This window comes from Ochotona curzoniae, unplaced genomic scaffold, assembly GCF_017591425.1.
Source record: "Ochotona curzoniae isolate NIBS_2020 unplaced genomic scaffold, NIBS_Ocur_1.0 contig_46, whole genome shotgun sequence".
Lineage (NCBI taxonomy): Eukaryota > Metazoa > Chordata > Mammalia > Lagomorpha > Ochotonidae > Ochotona > Ochotona curzoniae.
The window spans coordinates 9,183,358-9,202,315 of record NW_024466340.1 but is presented as its reverse complement, the minus strand read 5'-3'; the positions used below and the strand labels follow the sequence as shown (position 1 = coordinate 9,202,315).

The window sequence follows — 18,958 nt, the reverse complement described above, 5'->3', positions numbered from 1 at the left end:
TGGGTTTTTCTTTTTGGGATGGCAGAACATTCTGGAATAAGATGGCATGCTGTGTGTACTAAAAGCCACACACGTGGACAATTTAAGATGGGTAACTTTGGTATATGACAGTCATCTCTAAATAAAGAAAGAAAGAAATAATAAATAAAGACATTCTCACAAATGGGCTCTGAGAGTCTGAAAGAGCGCCCCAGACAGCTCATTCCCCTGGCACCTGTTCTCGGTCAGTGCTGGGGAGAGTTGTGGCTGCTCCCAGCCTGTCCTTACCCACCTGCCATGCTACTTCTCTGGCTCCTGGAGACCCTTTTGCCAGGCCTTCCCAGCCTTGAAGCTTGGGAGCAGGTACTGGGCAGAATCCCTCTGCTGTGGGCTCGACCGCCTGTCCTCGCAGTGACTGGCTGAGGTTTGCAGTGTCTGCTTCAGGCCCTTCCCATCAGCATCCTCCCCTGCACAGGGGACTACAGGCACTGCAGTATCCCCAGCTTCCCAGCTCCGGGCACATTGGGACAGGGTCTAATGCCTTGCCTGTGGCAGCAGCAGTGGAACCCAGGCTGGGGCTTCAGTGGAAGACACATGTTGGGGTTCCAGCTGGAGCCCCTGCCAAGCTCTGCCTTCATTGGTGTGTAGCTGCTGAGGTGGCTGCAGATGCCTGCTGGCCCTTCAGCTAGTGGCTGAGCTAGCCAGCATCTTGGGCTATGACGAGGATGAGCAGGGTCACAGGCCTGCACAGAGGACAGACAGATGGACACCCAGGATCTGCCTCACACCATTCCACTGTGGCCCCTGCTGACTGCCCCTGAGTCTCCTGTGGGGCACACTCCGCACGTAGAGCCCCAGGTGACTCAACCAGACAGCTCCTATCTGACCACCCCAGCCATAGCTGCTGCCCATGCCCTTGCTCCACTGTCTTCATATTGCCTGCTTTGGCCATCTTATTAAAGGCCTAGCAGGAACCTGAGGACTGCAGTGGGCCACTAGGCTCGCCCAGCCTGTTGCGCCACAGTGCCCACTTGGCTTTTTTTCATTTTTCTTTTAAGGTGTGTTTTTATTTGTTTGAAATAATTACAGAGAGAGAAACCTTCCATACCATGTCCACTCCTCAAATGGCTGCCACAGTGAAGGCTGGACTAGGCTAAAGTCACGAACCAGCAGCTTCTTCTGGTCTGCCATGTGGGTGCAGGAGCCTTGGTGAAAGGCACCATCGGGCCATGCTCCAGTGCTTTCCCAGGGCACTAGCAAGGAGCTAGAGCAGAAGTGGAGCAGCCAGGACACAAATGACCTGGAGCCCAAATGGGATGCCGGTGCTGCAGGTGGTGGTTTTAGCACATGGCTGGCCCTTTTTCAGAACTTCTGGTCTGGCAGTGTATGTACTAACTACACTTCATCCCCTGGCACAGTGCCCACATCCCACCACGATGAGTCTCAACGAGTGGGCAGACTCTCCTGCCCCTTCCATGGATGCATGTAGCCTGCCCTTGAACTGCAGGACCCAAGTTGGTCCTGGGACTTACTCTGGCAGTTGCCCTGGCTTTGGCCACGCCATCTGAGTGTCTGTGTGCGCTGGCGCACCCTGATGCTGCTACGGCAGGAGCCTATGGGCATCAGAGCCCTGTGCCCACACACATACACGTGCCCCAGGGCCATCGGATCTCTGCCTTCCCTGGTCTGTGAGCTGGTTCCCCTTGTGGTGCACAGGCAAGCAGATCTCCCCCATGCACAGAGTTTCAGCCCTCTTCCCCCTCCACCATGTGGAAAACAAGAGTATTTCCCTGTGTCTGATGCTTGCTTTGCAGCACTGTGCTTCACCACGGGCCTGGCTCCAATCTGGAGTCACCAATGGAGCGGAATCGCTCACTGCTTCATTCTGGATCTGAGTCATGCTGAGTAAGTCACACACATGTGTGTGCACATAGATACATGTATAGACGTGTACACACATGTGAACAGAGACACGCACACAGACAATATACATGGGCAAGGGTGGCCATGTTCCCATAGCTGAGGGCTGCAGGACCCTCTGGGTTCCTGTCCAAGACAGCACCCTGCAAAACAGCGAAGCAAGCCTCAGTCCACCTTCTGCAGCACGGAAGCCCATGGTCCCAACATGGTCCCTGCCTTTGGAGCCTCTGTCATCTCCACGACTTGGGGCAGAACTCCTCCTCCAGTTGGCTCTGTGGGTGCCACTACCGCAGGGGCAGGAGGGTCCCTGCGGCTGGCATTTCCCGGGCAGTGCAGTGGGCGCTGAAGATGCCCAGCAAGGAACACCTGCTAGGTACATGCCACCAACCAACAGAAGAGGGAGGCAGGGTCACGGGCTGTCATTGGCTACAGCAAAGCATGGAAGGTGGTGGTGTGGGGGGACAGAGCTCACAGCAGTGAGGCCCACGTGCTTTGAGACTGGGAATGTTTGATGTCTCTTTCAAGGGGACTCACAGCATCCTCTTATCTCAGAGAAGGGGGCTGCGCAGTGGTCCGGTCAGCTGCTCCTGGAGGTACAGCTTGCCAAACTTGTAAGGCCCAAGCTAAGAGGGTGCCTGTTGGAGTGCAATGTCCTTGGGGGTGGTACAGATCACTTTCATTAGGTGAGGGGTAAAGACCACTGGAGGATACAGGCCACTTGTGTGGGGGTGCAGACCACTCTGGGGCATGGTCCAGGAAGCATCAGCACTGGCCACAGTGTAGCTGGACCTCAAGAACCCCAGGCTTGACAAATAAGCCAGGGGGACAGACTGCTGGCCCCTGTGGGAGGTGCTGAGGTGACATCAGTACAGACAGGAAGTAGGATGGGGAACAAAGGGGCCAGGAGGGGCTTCCTGCTGAATGATGACAGGTTCCCCTGGGGAAGGGGGGCTTGTCCGACATCATGAGTGGCCTGTGGCTGCTAGGATATTGATTCACTCCTTCCAAGGATCTGAGCGGAAATGAGGACCAGTTGGTGACTGAGGCCACCTGGTGTTGCCATGACGGAACTGCAGCCACCTGATGGGAGGGGTGGCTGGTGTTCCAAAGACCTGGGTGCCACTCTCAGCCTGGGCACAGTAAGGAAGGGATGGATCAGCAGCTTGCTGTGGGCTCCAGCTGCTCCCCAGCCTGAGGCCTCTCCAGCAGCCGGGTCTTCCCCAGAAGGCTCTCCCCTGGCCTTCTGAAACCCAACTTGTCCACATGCTCTTTCAAATGCCCCCTCCTGGGCCAGGTACAATGGCTCAACTGGTAAATCCTTCCCTTGCTTGTGCCAGGATCTCACGTAGGCATGTGCCAGCTGCCCCACTTCCCATCCAGCTCCCTGCTTGTGGCTTGGGAAAACAGTGGAGGATGGCCTAAAGCCTTTGAATCCTGCACCCTCATGGGAGACCCAGAAGCAGCTCCTGGCTTCAGGTCAGCTCAGCCTCAGCCACTAGAGTGAACGAACCAGCGGATCGAAGGTTTTTCTGTCCCTGCTTCTCTCTGTAAATACATCTTTCCAATAAGAAGAAATTTAAAATGTCCTTCCTCCTCGAGGTCCTCCCTGACCATTGTCCCAGGCACCCCCTTGGTCAGCGTGCCAGCATTCAGATTGGTGACAGCAGCACTGATCTCTATATCTCCTCTTCTGCAGTGGCTGCCAACTTGGTGCCAGCCCTGAGACGGGCCCAGGGCTCCGGAGCTCTGTGCCGGCCCCGAGTCGGGCCCAGGGCTCTGGAGCTCTGTGCTAGCCCTGAGACTGGGGCCCAGGGCTCTGGAGCTCTGTGCCAGCCCGAGACTGGGGTCCAGGGCTCTGGAGCTCGGGGTGGTACCTGATAGAATGGGAGATGGGGTCCCAGGATCTACCCACCCAGGCATACTTGATGGTAGGTCCCACTTACAACTCTGGTGTTCTCTGGAAGACGTGGGGCCCCTGAGGACAGACCCACCCTCATCCCTGGGTCACTAGAAAGGTCTTAATGGTGTAGCCTGCTGCAGACTCTGCCCTGCAGCCATAGCAATGGCCATGCCATAAGGCTAACAAGGCCTACAGAGTGCTCTGTGTCTAGGCACAGCTCAGGGCTGAAGACACTTGTCTTGGTGGAGTCACCGTCTCAGGGAGGGAGGCCAAGACCCACAAGGCAGGTCTACACCCTCTGACAGCCTGCATGGGGGAGGGGGAGGGGCAGGCAAGTGGGTAGCACATTGCATCAGGGTTGGCCCAGGGCCACAGACAGTCCCAACCCCTGGGGTTCCACTCACTCACCTGGCCCCACTCTGGGCCTTCCAGGATTCACTTTGAGCTCCTGGGCTGTCTGCCTCAGGGGACAGTACATGTATGTCACTCCCAGGTAGATGTGGCCGTGTCTGCCTGTGGCTCCCTGGTGGGTGTGGCCCATGTTTCCCTGGGGAGACTGCCTGGGAAACATCCCACTCTGGCCTGGGTCTCTGACCTATTGTCCTCTGGCCGTGGTTACAGCAAGGGGTGGAGTGACAGAAGCTGTCTCTAGCCTTGCCTGGGGAGCCGCACAGGTTCAGGACTGTGTCCAGGGAGGGCTTGGTGACCCGTCTGAGGTCCTCTGGGGAACATAGGCTCCAGTCCTCGTGTCCAGGAGTGAGCCTGTGAAAAGCTGGGCCACAGCAGCCCCTCCCTCCACAAAGCCACCCCACACGTGGGTTTTGGGGCTGCCCCAGCTCCTCCCACACATGGCCCCTTCAGATGGGTCCAAGGTCACCCGGGCCCAAAGCCATGCCCTGCCTCTCAGTCCTGCAGCACCCCAGCTTCTGCCCACACTTTTGGGGTCCAACCAGGGTGAGCAGGGTGAGGGAAGCCTGTGCATGGATTGTGTCTGCCTCTGACAGTGACCCTCACGAAGCAAGTGAAAGGACGTGGCCCCTGAGGTCTAGACATGTGTTCTGTACCTGCTGACCAAGGCTCCTTTCTCCACTCTGGGCCTCAACTCTCCCACGGCCCCCGAGCAGGCCAAGGCCTCAAGGACGGACTGACCACCTCTGCATTTCCTGGAGCCTGGTGGGCTTGGGCTCGGAGTGTAGGAGCCCCACCGAGCGTGTGAGGGACCCAAGCTGAGCCTTACAAAGCTGAGGGTCGTGTTATTCTGAAATGCATCACAAGGACCTCATCTCTGTGGCCTACGGGAAACAAAGGCCCATGGTGGACGGGACACTGGGGTGGCAGTGTGGACACGTGGGTGGGCAGTGTGGAAGGGGATCCTGGGCCCTGGCGATGCTGCTCCTCCAGGCTGGGAGAGGCCTCCTGGACACCTGCTCAGGGTGGTCGCCTGCCTGCTCAGCAGCAAGCCGTGTGGGGTCATTTCTGCAGCTCACAGCAGGTGGCACGGAGGGCCGTAGGGAGCCCTGTGATGCCAGGGCAGTGCTGTGCACTGCACTTGGACCCTTCTGCGGGCTGGCAGTGTCCACCCCATCTGCATGACCAGGCTGCAGGGTCTCTGGCTCTGGGTAGTGGAGAGGCAGCTGCGTAGTACCCTGCCACTGTGGTCCCAGCTATCCCGATTCCCATGTCCGTGGAGGCAGTGGCTCCCGCTGTGTTGTCAGGACCCGGCTGCTGTCCAGGGCACGCAGGGCAGCGGTGGCGGCAGCAGCAGCAGCAGCAGCAGGGGAAACAGCAGTGTCATCATGGAAACCCCCCGGAGGGGTGGCGCGTGGGAGGTGCAGGAACACACCTCGTAGCCATCCCCAGAGCGGCTCTGGCCATGCTGTCCAGGCTGTGCGGGGGCCCCAGCCGCCCTGTCCACGCCTGCGGCCTCGGAGCCATCATCCTGGGGCTCTCCGCAGACCAGCCAATCCCGGGCTGTGGACTGTGGGTACCCCGGTGCCGCCTCCAGCTCGCCATCTAGCACTTTCCAGTACTCCAGGCCCCGGAAGAAGTAGGAGGCACCTGGGGAGAGGGGGAGGCGAGCTGAGTTTGGGGTAGGGCTCCCACACACCCAGGGGCCCCAGTGTGGGGGACTCCAGGTGAGCCCTGGGTCAGAGGCCTGCGGCAGGGGAGCGATGGGGCTGTGTGGCCAGACCTGTGGTGGGTGCAGCAGTGTGAGCAGTAGGAAGCCAGCATGAGCTGGGCCAGTGCACAGGGCTGCTCAAGGGACATATGGCCTCACACCGCTGCGTGCCAGGCCTGGACACACAGCGGCTCTGGGCAGCCCCACCACCCTGTGGCTCCCGTTTCAGCAGACTGAAGTCGTATGGGCCTGGCCGGCGCTCACCGTCGGACCAGCGCATGGCGTCATCCAGCGTGCTGGGGACGCCCCTCCACAGGGGACTCTGGGCGGGGTAGCCGGGGTCCATGCGCCGTGTGTGGTCATCGTAGCGCCAGTACCGCTGGTCCTTAAAGAAATAAGTCCTGTCATTGTGGGCCCAGGAGAAGGCGGCATCGACGCCGCCCGGCGGGAGGCTGAAGTCAGAGATGGGCCGTGGGTAGCCTTCCTCCACGTTATTGTCCTTAAACACCCAGTATCTGTCTCCTGAGGATGAGAGAAAGAACGTGGGCCGGGGTGCCCCAGCCCGTCTCCCCGTCCAGCCCACAAGACCACAGACCCCACGTTGGGCATCTGGAAGCTCAGAGTGCCGACTGTGGGCCTGGTGGCGTCGGCAGCTGCTCCAGACAGGCCAGCACACAGCAGGTGAGAGGCCAGCCCTGGCGGCCTCCCAGCCCTGGTCAGCGCTCGGCCTGGCCCAACACGTCGCTCACCGCACAGATGCGGCTTTGGGGAGTCCTCCCCGGGCAGAGGCCAGAGTGGACGCCTCCCTGGAGGAGAGGTTTAAGGGACCCACAGCACAAGGCAAGGAGCTTGGCCCCACCAGCACTCAGAGAGCATGGCAGCAGGAGGATGTTGCTGCCCTTGACTGGGGCTCCTGGGGCAGTCCGTGTGGAGAAGGAAATTACGATTTAAAGGAAGATGGTGATGTGCCTCAGCAGCCCCACACTTGAGCCAGAACTGACAGCAATGCCCTTAGACACTGGGGCACCTGCTCAGACTCAGCTTGTTGCTGATACGTAGAGGAGAGCAGGGGAAGGTGGCCCCAGTGCTTGGGTGCCGGCAGCCACACAGGCCTCTAGGATGGAGCTCCTGGCTCCTAGCTGCTGCCTCACCCAGGCTGGTGCAGTCATTTGGGAGTGAACCTTTCAAATAGTTTTTAAAACTTTGGATGAGGGCTGTGTGTGGTGATGAGAGATTGTCTCTAGGGTCTGGCATAATGGCTCAATTGGCTAATTCCCTCTTCAAGTGCTGAGATCCTAAATGGGTGCTGGTTAGAGTCCCAGCTGCTGCACTTCCCTGCAGCTCCCTGCTTGTGGCCTCGAAGGGCAGTGGAGGACGGCCTAAAGCCTTGGGCCCCTGCACCCACATGGGAGATCCTGAGGAGGCCTCCTGGCTTTAGACTAGCTCATCTCCAGCCGTTGTGGCCACTTGCGGTGAGAACCAGCAGTGAAAGATCTTTCTTTCTGGGCCCGGCGGCGTGGCCTAGCGGCTAAAATCCTCGTCTTGAATGCGCCGGGATCCCATATGGGCGCCGGTTCTAATCCCAGCAGCTCCACTTCCCATCCAGCTCCCTGCTTGTGGCCTGGGAAAGCAGTTGAGGACAGCCCAAAGCTTTGGGACCCTGCACCTGTGTGGGATACCTGGAAGAAGTTCCTGGATCCTGGCTTCGGATCGGCATAGCATCGGCCATTGCGCTCACTTTGGGAGTGAATCATCGGATGGAAGATCTTCCTCTCTGTCTCTCCTCCTCTCTGTATATCTGACTTTCCAATAAATAAATATTTAAAAAAAGATCTTTTTTTCTGTCTCTCCTTCTCTCTGGATATGCCTTTCCAATAATTAAATATTTTATTTTATTTATTTTAAGGCTATCTCTAAGGGGATAGTATTGTGGCGCAGTATGGTAAACTGCCACCTGTGACGCAGGCACTCATATAGAACTCTGGGTTCAGGCCGTGCTGCTCGACTTCCCATCCAGCTCCCAGCTCAGGTGGCTGGGAAAGCAGCGGATAGCTGGACCCCTGACATCCACATGGGAGACCAGGATGCACTCTAAGCCCTGGGCTTCAGCTGGCCCAATCTTGGCCATTTGTGGCCACCTGAAGCGTGAACCAGTGATGGAAGCCTCTCTGTCCCTGGCTCCAATTGTAACTCTGACTGAAAGCTGCATTAAAAAGCCCTCCAGATGGGGCTGGAACCTGTGCAGTTGCTTTTTTGCTCACACAGGTCCCTGCTGGCAGCTCCCAGGCTACCTCTGCAGGCCCCGCCATGATCCTTGCTTAGCGTCCAGTGATGAGGAGCCCGTGGCCAGCCCCTGCGAGGCTGGGCTAGAAGCGACAGGCATGCGTGGTGACTTTCTGGTCCCTCCAGTGACTGGAGACCGAGCACCCCACTCCTTCACACCCTGGAACTCTAAATGTGGCTGGATGTGCGCAAGGGGCCTTCCTGGAGGTCATGAAGATAAAGCCCAGCAGAGTCAGGGCAGGCCCAGCTCCATGACTGGCACCCTGTGAGAGCAGCCTCCCGTGCCCAGCAGAGTCAGGGCAGGCCCAGCTCCATGACTGGCACCCTGTGAGAGCAGCCTCCCGTGCCCAGCAGAGTCAGGGCAGGCCCAGCTCCATGACTGGCACCCTGTGAGAGCAGCCTCCCGTGCCCAGCAGAGTCAGGGCAGGCCCAGCTCCATGACTGGCACCCTGTGAGAGCAGCCTCCCATGCCCAGCAGAGCCAGGGCAGGCCCAGCTCCATGACTGGCAACCTGTGAGAGCAGCCTCCCGCGGGCCCGCCCACACAGTGTCTTCCACACCTCAGAGTCGCCATTTCTGTCAGCCCAAGCGTGAACCCCTCCATGCTGTCCCCACGCCCACCCTGAGCTCAGCGGCAAGCAGGAGGGGACGAAGGCTTGTGTGGACAGGGCTGCAAAAGCCGCCATCCTCAGAGCCAGGGGCTGTAGCCCTGCAAGTCGACTGGCTTCCCTCGCTCCTCTCTCTGCCTCCAGGGTTCCCTCAGCATGTGACTCTGTTAAGAGACCCTTCCCTACTTGCACCCCTCATTCCTCGTCACACTGACAGCCCCTGATGTAACTCATGGCAGCTTTTCAGATACCTGGCAGAACCAGACCCTGCAGGGTCTGCCCTGGGACTAGGCACACAGCGGACGCTCAATGGGCATTCAGCAGGCTGCTCCAGGCAGGAATGCAGGTCCCAGGCCCATGTCCCAGGGGAGGAGGGGCCACCCACCTTTGAAGAAGACGATCTTGTGGTCACTGGTGCGCTCGTAGACAGCGTCCACGCTGTCCAGGTGCAGTGGCAGGCCCCTCCAGAAGCGATGCATCTGTGCTGGCTGCAGTGACACCAGGTGGCGGTCTCGGGTCAGCCGCCAGAAGTACTTGCCTGGGGATTGGAGGGGAGAGGCAGCTTCAGGCAGGGGAGCCTGGGGCCAAAGGTGGGCTGCCCCCACTGGGTGCCACTGGGGCTCACCTTTGAAGAAGAATGCCTCGCCACGGATCTGGGCCACTGCATCAAAGTGGGTGCTGCACCGGTGAGGAAGGTCCTTCCGGGGCCTGCAGGGCAGAGGGACCCCCATCCCAGAGCTGAGCAACTGCAGGTGCGGGATGTAAAAGATGCCACATGGGGGGAAAATACCCAGAGATGGGCAAACAGGACGGCAGGAGTCTTTGGGAACCAGCAGGACGACTGGAGCTGCCCCCCCGCCCGTGCCAGCTATGTGTGCAGGGGTCCCAGGTGCCCTGCTAGGACTGTGCCCCCTACAGTAAGTGCACCAGCATGGCCCAAGGCCAGCGATGGCCAAGGCCTCTGGCAGAGGATTCTGAGCAGAGAAGTTTAGAGCAGCCCACACAGGTCCAGGCCTGGGCTGCTGACTCAAAGCAAATGGGCAGCATGGCTCATCGCCGGCCTCGTGTGAACACATACAGATATCTGTGTCCAGGTCCTGGGTTGCTGGGGAGAAAGGACTTGTCCCATTTTTAAAGCTGTACCGCTGGTGCATACCTCCCAGTCCATCAGTGAGGGACTGAGAACACACCAGAAACACCAGGAGGGTATGCAGCCAAGCGAGAAACTGAGACCAAGTCCCACGCACACTGATTGCACCGTTAGCCCAAGCATGAGCATGCAAGAGGCGAGGTGGCCAGGGCGTCCAGTCAGTTGTGGGCAGACAGGGGAGGCCCAAAAACAGGGTAGGGCAGCCCCTGCAGGGGGAGGGGGTGGCAGACCTGCCTGTCCGTGAGCAAGGCTGCAGGGCACCTGATGATTGGGGACTGGGTTACCTCCAGTGTCACTGGCAGCGTCAGCTCTCAGGACAAGTGCTCCAGGAACCGGGCTACCACATGGAGCTGAGGCAGGCCAGAAGCATCCCCAGGGACCTCCAGCTGAGGCTCCCTTCAGGTCAGCCCAGTCTAGGCACCCCCTAAATGGAGCCAAGGTGCCCCTGCCTCCTATGTGGGAGACCCGGCTGGAGTTCCAGCTCCTGGCTCTGGCCTTACGCCACCACTTGGGGAGTCAATCAGCGGATGAAATTCCCCTTTTCATCTGGCTTCCTGTTCAGAGCAGGGAGAACAGGTGGGGCAGGGGGACTGGGTGCTCCCTCCCTGGCTGGGCGGGGGCTCACAGGGCTGAGCCGTGGGGCTGGCAAGCACCCACGGACACCATGTGTGGCCACACTTACACAGCACTGGAGCGATTGTCCAGGGGCTCTGGCAGTGGGGGTGGCCCCTCTGCCTCAGGGATGTCTGGCTGTGCCGTAGGGGACACCGACTCCCGCACACCTGTGACATGAGGAGAAAGGCACTGAGCCCCAGGCCACCCCCTCTCTGCTCCCTGGTCCCTGGAGTGAGCCTAAGGCCACTCAGCTGATGAATCAGATGGGAAGACAACCACATGGAACAGGTGTCCTTGGAGGGGCTGGGCCACCAGGGCACACATGAGAAGCCCACAGGGGCTGGCATGACCCAGCTAAGGGTTTGAGTGCTACAACACCCCACTTCAGGCAAAGGAACAGAAAATATCTGTACACCCATGTTGATGACATGGCTCACACATGCCTGCATATGTGTGTTCATGACATGGTTCACATATGCCTGCACACCAGTGTTTATGACATGGTTCATACATGCCTGCACGGCCATGTTTATAACATGGTTCACACATACCTACACACCAGTGTTTATGACATGGCTCACACATGCCTGCACACCTGTGTTCATGACATGGCTCACTACATTCCTATACACCCATGTTCACAGCTTGGCTCACCACAGGTGGGGGCATAGCCCAGACACCCACCACTCCTTGGGACCCCGAGACTCCCGCCCCGTCGGATCCCTGGGAGCACCCACCATAGAGCTGCCAGATGCGTACTCTGTCCTCGTATGGGAGCCCGTAGCGCAGTGGGTCACCCACTGGACCCTGGTAGTATGGCCGCATGATGGAGCGTGTGGCAGCCACGTGGCCCAACCCGATGGCGTGTCCAAATTCGTGGACGGCCACAGCAAACAGATCCATCCCGTGGGCATCTGGAGGCATAGGAGCCACGTGAGCCATGGGAAGGGGGTGCCCATTCAGGGTTTCCCACCACCCTGGCTAAGCTGAGCGTCCTGTCCTGGCAGCTGGAGCAGCTCATTCTGCCTTGTGCCTGTGTGCTTGGAGGGGACCTGGGGACATCAACCCTGGGCTTCCTCACCCGCCCAAGGTTCTCAGGTACTGGCCTGAATCAGGAGCTGCACACATGTGCAGGTTCAAGGCCCTGGCGTCTGGGATTTGTCACACAGGATGACTACTCCCCCTGGCTCTCATGGGAGGGAGTGGCTCCTTGTATCAGCCCGGGGCTTCGGGTGCCCAGGACCCAAGACACACCGGACGAGCGGAATGTCCAGGCCTCATCGTCATCAAAGTGGGTGTCTCCAGCGGCATGGTGGTCGCCAGGGAAGAAGGCATGGGCCACGGTGCCACCGGGCCCATCAAAGGGGTATCCGTCGTTGTGGTCAGCCCTTGAGAAATCAATCTGGATGTCAGCAGCACTGCCCGCCACCTCGTGGAAGTTGAGCGGTGTGATGTCGCTCCAGACTTTGAGAGCGTAGTACATGAGTGCCCGTATGGTGTCCCGGCCCAGGGGTGAGTCCCGGGGGAAGGTTCGGACCCTACGGGCAGGGTCAGACCAGAGTCCACTAAGCACTGCCTCCTGCATCCTCTGCCCATTCCCCCCGTCCCCCCTCATCCTCCTCCTGTCCCCTCAGCCCTGCTCTGTCCCCTCCCCATCCTTCAGCCCTTCTGTTCCTTCCTCACATCTACACCTGTCCATTCCTCACCCCTCAGCCCTGCTCCTGTCCCCACTCACCCCTCAGCCCTGCTCCTGTCCCCTCTTCTCCCCTCAGCCCTGCTTTTGTCTCCTCCTCGCCCCTGGTCCTGACCACTCACCTCCAGGACAGATTTCTCTTGTTCCATTTGGTTGGGGCTGGTGTTTGGCGCCTCTGTCGATCTGGGGTCACGGTGGGCAGGTCTGGGAGCGAGCAACGTGGGGTCTTCATGAGTGCCAGGGTGGCCTCGTCTGCAGGGGTTGGGGGTTGAAGCTCAGGAGCCAGGCCCAGCTCACACTCCCCGCAACTCAGGATTCCCCGGGTCTCCCCAGGAGCCCAAGCTGCATCATGCGAGGCCTGCTGCAGGGCTGGGGCTCAACTTGTGGCTCACACAAAGGACTATGTCCAGGGGCCAGGACTGGAGCAACATGCAAAGTTCAGTGTCAGAACAGTTAGCAGCAGGGCCCCAACCAATGCAGAGGGCTGACGTGAGCTGGCACAGCCCCCAAAGGCCACTGTGTCTCCCACATTTCTGGTGAACTAACCCAGGACGCCGGTGGCTTCCAGGCCGCCAAACTGCTGCATGGCCGTGATGGCCCTGGAGAGCTCCTCTTGAGTCTGCAGCTGCCCAGTGGTGCGGTCGGGCGGAGGCAGGTAGCCGAACCTGCTCAGCCACTCCTGGGGGCAGACAGCAGGCAGCAGAGTGAGGGGTGGCCACAGAGGAGGAGCTGCCCAGGTGTCCAGTCACTGCAGTGGCAGCTGGGTCTCCACAGGCCCTTCTTCCCTAAGCACCCCCAGGTGTCAAAGCTGCTGGCTAAGCATATCACTCTGCTGATGTCCTTCAGTGAAGTGAGCTCGTGCAGGGAGAACTCAGCTGCTCCTGACGGCCCCGCCTCGCCTCAGGCCTCTGAGACAGCAAATGCCCAAGGGACACTCAAGGCAATGAAATGTGAAGGTCCCGGAACACAGTGGAACCAAAGGCAGGACCCAAGCTTGTTAGTGAGGGGCAAGCCAGAAGGTGGTGAGAGGAACCAAGGCATGAGCTGCAGCGACAGAGGAGCAGACACACACACATATACAGAGACAGACACACAGACACACAGACACACAGACACACACACACACACACACACACACACACACACAGAAGGACACAGGCAGGACAGTGCCCAGGCTTGAGCCAGACTGCACGTGTTCAGAAATCAGGTCCCACCTCCCAGGGGTGAGACCCGGGTGCCCAGCCTTGGGGCTGGCTGTTCCCGAGACTGAAGCCCCACTCAGGATGTGGGAATGCCCACAGCAGCACCTGGCCCAGCACATGCAGACTTCCTGAGGCAAGGGCCCCTGTCCGGATGTGCTGTCCAGAGCCCAGAAAGGGCGCAGCTTCACCCCAGCCAATCTTGGTGTCCCCACTGGCTCAGGAAGGGCCCATGCAGCCAGGGTTTTGACCATCTTCCCGAGACCCTGCCACGGGCCCAGCTGGGGCCCTCTGCTCCCTACCCCGGACACCAACAGGTCCCTGCCCTGAGCCTGCATCCAGGGAATGATGAACCTGGGTGCTGTGCTGGGAACTCAAAGATTCTTGCCTTGAGTTTTTGTTGACCCCCCACGCCTCTGCCTGAGCCTCCTGGGCAGCCGGGTGGCCCCAGCCCCTTTTGCAGGCCACACCGGGTAGTGGTCTTGGACCTGTGCCTGGGGTGGTGGGAGTGCAGCTCCTCCCTGTGGCATTGCCCAAGCCTCAGGCAGGCAGGAGCCTCCCTGACCAGCTGGTGGGGCTCGTGATCTGCAAACACCTGCAGAGTGCTAGCTTGCTTTGCATGTAACATGCACTCTGGGGCCCTAGTTCTTCCTTCGCCCCTCTGCCCCGACAGGGGCCCTTCGAGGCTGTGACTGCAGACCTGGGACAAGAGGCAGAGAGGCAGGACCTGCACTCTCCGGATGTGAGCAACGGCAGCCCAGCAGGCGAGAGGGTCTGTAGAGCCCCAGGCGTCCATGTCACAGACACATGGAAACACCGCACCAGTCACCCAGGACTTACTGGCCAAGGTCACATTCTCACCTAAACTCAGCTTTGCAAAAAGTCCTACAAACATTTGAAACTCCTTAGCCTGCAGGTGATCCGGATGAAGGAAGAGAGGCCTCACCCGGGGTGGCCCACATGGTGAGTGGTTAGTGTGTCCCCAGCCTGGGGCCAGCCAAACACCTCCAGTCTTCGCTGAAGAGCTCACAGCCACAGCCTTTCCATGGGCAGTGTCTTCAGACGGAGCCTGGGTTCTTGCGGTGTGGCTGCAGGTGTGAGGTCAAGGACTAGAGTGGGCTCCCAGGGTCACCTTGTGGCCCTCTGGCCTCCAGCGCTGGGTGTTAAGCTCAAGGACACTGTTCTTTGCCTGGCCCCTGGGAGCTCACAGCACTTGCTGTGCAGGATGGAGCAGGCTTCGGGAGGAGCTGCAGCTGCCATCAGCACACAGGTCCAGCACCAAGGCCAGGAGTGCTGGCTCCTGGACAAGTGCTATACACGGCCAGAACAGAAGGGCAATCCTAGGAGGGTCCTGGTGGCCTCAGGTGGACACACACAGGGGTGACCACCTGCTTCACTGCATCTTCAACTCCACAAGCTGCCCCAGCCCAGCCCGGCCCAGCTCAACTTCTTCCTGTTCTCCCATCTGTGCTGAGGCCCAGGCCCAGTCAGACTCCAGGAGGGAGGCGTGCTCCTGCTATTAGGGCTCACTGTTGGGGAGTGGGTTCCCTGACCGGCTGGGGAAGAGGGAGCGTCAGCCAGGCCTAGAGGCTGGCCCCGCCTAGAACAAAGGCTGCAAGGAAGCCAATCTAGCTGGTGGCTCACCCTGCTCACACCCACCCGTGGGGGTGGCTGCGGCAGGACAGCCCCTGGGAGGGCATCCCCCCTCCTTGGGTGCCCCGTTCCCAGTACCTACAGTGTCTGTGGACGGCAGCAGCCCGGGGCTCCAGTCCTCATCTGCCGGCTTCCTGCCCACCCACCCCTTGGGCCTCGCTCTGCTGTCACCACGGAGACTACTGTCTCCAGGGCAACGGAGGCTGTGGCAGGCGGAGTCGCAGCACTGATGGAGGTGAACCTTCCAGAAGGCCACTGGGGAGGGGATGGGGTGGCAGGAGGCGGGACGGGGTGGGCAGGGAACCCCTCCCCAACAGCAACAACCTGAGGCTACAGAGTCCCCATACTGGCCCCTGCTCATCCTGGGCTGTCACCAGCACTGGCCCTGGCGCCACAGGCAGGGGACACTGAGCCAAGGCACAGGTGGGAAGGGGAGCCTGCACCGGCCCAGTCCATCAAGTTTGTCACCTGTAGACACGGGTGCCTCTTACCACAGTGCACACAGCATCGCCCCCAAGGAAGGGGCCCAGTAAGTTTACAAAGAGCCCAGCCACTTATCCTGGGCTTGCTGAACTGATACCCCGCATGCCCTGGGACTCTTGGAGGCCCAGCCAGGAGAAGGCTGGCGTGTGGGTTGTAGCCTCAGCATCCCACTCTCCTGGGATGCTCATGCTGATGTCACTCCAGGATAACCCCTGTCACCACAGCTTGTCCCGTCTCCACATGCTCTACTTACCCATTCAAGCCCTCCTACACAAGTGAGGCAGAGCCCCATGGCGTGGGTGACCGCTCATGGGCCCAGGGCCCAGGATCAGGCTTGGAGCTATGGCCCAGCTCCAGCACCTTAGTCTGGCCCCTTAGCTCCTCCGGAGGGCAGAAGAAAGGTGCTGGTGGGTGTAGGCTGGCACCTCCTCTGTGCCCATCTTCCCCTAGGGGAGACTGCCAGACACCCTCAACTTCCCTCTGGCTATTCTGGCACTGCTCATGCTGGGGACATCCAATCACTCATCTGGCAACGGACAGACAATTGGTGACCATGCAAATGTGTGGGTTCCTGTTATTGCTGTGTCAGCAGTGGTGGCCACTGCGGAGGACCCCGGCAACTCCAAGGAGGCACACTCCCCTGCCTGCTCTTCTGCCTATAGCAGGTACTCCACCAGGCAATGCCCAGTGGATCTGTGGAGCAGGTACCACTGTGGAAACCCGAGGGAGGCTGGGGCCCTGCCCATGGCCACGCGGTTGGCAGGAACAGCTGGCTGTGGTTTCCCAGCTGTCATCCCAGGACCTGGGCACTGCCCACTGGCTGAGGGATGGGGGACCTCATCAAGTCAGCACTCAGAAATGCCCTGGACACACCACAGGCAGAGCCGTGGGTACAGCTGCTGCAGAGGCCTGAGCCAGGACCAGCCTGAGCCTCACAGGCAGCAGGAAAAAGCTGGCAAGCCCTGAGGGTGGGAGGAGCAGGTGGCCAATGGTTCCAGTGTGAGGGGCAGCCATGCCCAGGACACTTGTCCCCACCCCAACAGCTCACGGGATGGACCTGCAGAGGCCCACGGCAGGGGTGTGTGTTCAAGGGATGGCCTGGTGCCCCCTGTGCCCTAGCCCGTCCGAAGCCTAAGCCACCGCCAACCCCAGGCATCTCCCTGAACCCCAGTCCACAGAGACCTGAGGCTGCTACCAACCCCAGGCAGGCCCAGGGTCCCCCCAAAGGACCCCACACCACCATCCCCACCCCCACAGTACCATGGCACGCCCAGGGACACCAGCTCCAGGCACTGTGACCTGGTATAGAGCCCTGCCTGCAGCAAGTAACAGCCACGCAGCCACCAGGTCAAACCTTGGAGCAGTGAACCGTGGGTGCTCTCAGGGGGTACCTGAGCTCAGTGGGGGCACAGGGGTAGCCACGCAGCAGGGGACACTGAGCCAGGGCACAGGAGGGAAGGGGAGCACAGGTGAGCCTCTCAGCGGGTACCCGAGCTCAGTGGGCACACAGGGGCAGCCATGCAGCAGGGGACCAACAGTCCTTTCAGCAGGAGCCTGAGCTCAGTGGGCACATGTTGTGGGGGAGGTTCAGCTTGGTTTGGTCATCAGGCCTGAGGAGCCAGGCCCAGGAGGTTGCCCTCAGGGGTCTTGCCCACCCCTTTCCTGATGGAGCTGGCTACCACCACCCCAGGGCTCCCCTAGGAGCCTAGCCCTGCCCAGAAGGGGTTGTTGGCATCTTGAGGACAGCTGGCCCTGTCACCTGCACTTGAACCCACACCTGCCTCCAGACCCCTCACCCTATCCAGGTGACCAGAGGTCCTGGCCCCAACGCTGTCAGGAATGGCTGTCCTCGCCTGAGCCAGGCCACCTGATGGCAACGTGGTGGCAGGGAGTGGACAGGCCTGGTTTGCACGGACGTTTGGGAGGGCACAGGCATGGGCACAGGATGTGCTGCCCTCCTCCTGGGGACCCCAGGGACGAGGGAGTGAGGCGAGCTGACTCCCTCACACCCCTCCCAACTCGGGCTTTACCCACCCAGGATACAGGCCCGGAAGCCCCCGCCTGGCGGCCGGCGGGAAGGTGGCAATCCAGGCTTTGTGCCCGGCTACGGGGTGGCTGAGGTCCGCGAGGCTGGCCCCACTCACAAAGGCGCCCTTCTCCTCCGGGCCGCCGCAGACCCCCGAGGGCAGCGGGGCGGGCCGACCGGAGTCCTTGCCCGGGGCCTCGGGACACTCTGCCCGCTCGCGGGTGCTCGGGCGGGCGGCAGAGGGCGCCCCGCACCGCCGCGCTGACACCTGCACCGCGCTCTCGGCAGAGGCCCGGGAGGGCAGGCCGGGGCGCAGGTGTGCGCCGAGGCCGCGCCGGCTCCGCTGCCCCGGCCGGCCGCGGGAAACTTCCCCGCGCGCCGCGGCTCAGCAGTGCACCGGGGCGGCGGGGCGCGGGGGCAGGCCCGGCGGGGGTGACCAGGGTTCCTTGGCACAGATGGCCACCGGAGACCGGGACGCTTCCGTGTGGGAGCCCCGAGGTGCCGGCACGCAGTGCCCTCCGCGGACGCGGGGAGGACCAGGACGGCCCGGGCGGAGGTCCGGTCCGCTGAGACCCGCGAAGCCGCCCCGACGCCCCCATCCGAACGCCCCGCGGACCTGGAGCGCACTACGCTGTTTGCGACCTGGCTTCGGGGCGCACCAGTGCAGAGCCTGCGACCACTGAGCCCGAGCCCACCCTCGGGGCCGCTGGCCACGCCGTCGGCGCAGCCGGGGCGGGGTGGGGGCTGGGGAGAGCCAGGGGGCGGCCCCGGCCCGGGCACCGGCCGAGCCCACGCGGGACCCGACTCGTGCCCCTGCGGCTGCAGCGTGTCCGGGGCTCCCTGGGCTGCCCGGCCCGGGAGAGGGGCGCAGGACGCACGGCCCGCCTCGCCCCGGCCGCGCACTCACCGCTCCCAGGCTGAGGTCCTCGGCGCGGGACGCGGGCGCCGAGCGGCCCCCGCGGCCTCCCAGCAGCAGCAACAGCAGCAGCGGCGGCAGCAGCGGCGCGCGGGGCCCGGGGAGCGGCGGGGGCGGGCCGGGACCGCGGGCGGCGCGGGGCCCCATCCCGCTCGGAGGCCCGGGGTCCAGGAGGCTGCGCGCCCGGCTCCCGGCGGCCGTTCCGCGGTGCGCGCCCGGCTCCCGGCGCTCGGCTCGGCGGTGCGCGCCCGGCTCCCGGCGGCCGTTCCGCGGTGCGCGCCCGGCTCCCGACACCCCGACAACCCGCGCTCCGCGCCCCGAACCCGCCCCGGGGCGGGGCCAGGCCAACATATGCTAATGATTGCTAATACGAGGCGCGCCCGCTGGTCCCTTAAAGGGACCGCGACTGACGAAG

The 18,958-nt window shown here is 61.5% G+C and overlaps 1 protein-coding gene across 1 annotated transcript; it reads right to left on the bottom strand.

Moving 5' to 3' along the window:
* Positions 1-5,510: 5,510 nt before the first annotated feature.
* On the bottom strand, positions 5,511-18,690 carry MMP17 (matrix metallopeptidase 17). Its single transcript, XM_040986867.1, has 10 exons — positions 18,535-18,690; positions 12,813-12,945; positions 12,389-12,518; positions 11,828-12,111; positions 11,311-11,487; positions 10,641-10,740; positions 9,434-9,516; positions 9,194-9,346; positions 6,183-6,440; positions 5,511-5,857 (listed from the first exon to the last, which is right to left on the bottom strand). The coding sequence occupies exons 1-10, from the start codon at positions 18,688-18,690 to the stop codon at positions 5,511-5,513; spliced, it is 1,821 nt and encodes a 606-aa protein (XP_040842801.1).
* Positions 18,691-18,958: the final 268 nt, after the last annotated feature.

Excerpts from the sequence above, each read along its gene's own strand:
- MMP17 (XM_040986867.1), bottom strand. The coding sequence starts at position 18,690 with ATGGGGCCCCGCGCCGCCCGCGGTCCCGGCCCGCCCCCGCCGCTCCCC. Across the intron at positions 10,741-11,310 it reads ACGCATCTGGCAGCTCTATG|GTGTGCGGGAGTCGGTGTCC; the intron begins GTGGGTGCTCCC and ends CTCATGTCACAG. Across the intron at positions 6,441-9,193 it reads CAAGATCGTCTTCTTCAAAG|GAGACAGATACTGGGTGTTT; the intron begins GTGGGTGGCCCC and ends TCTCATCCTCAG.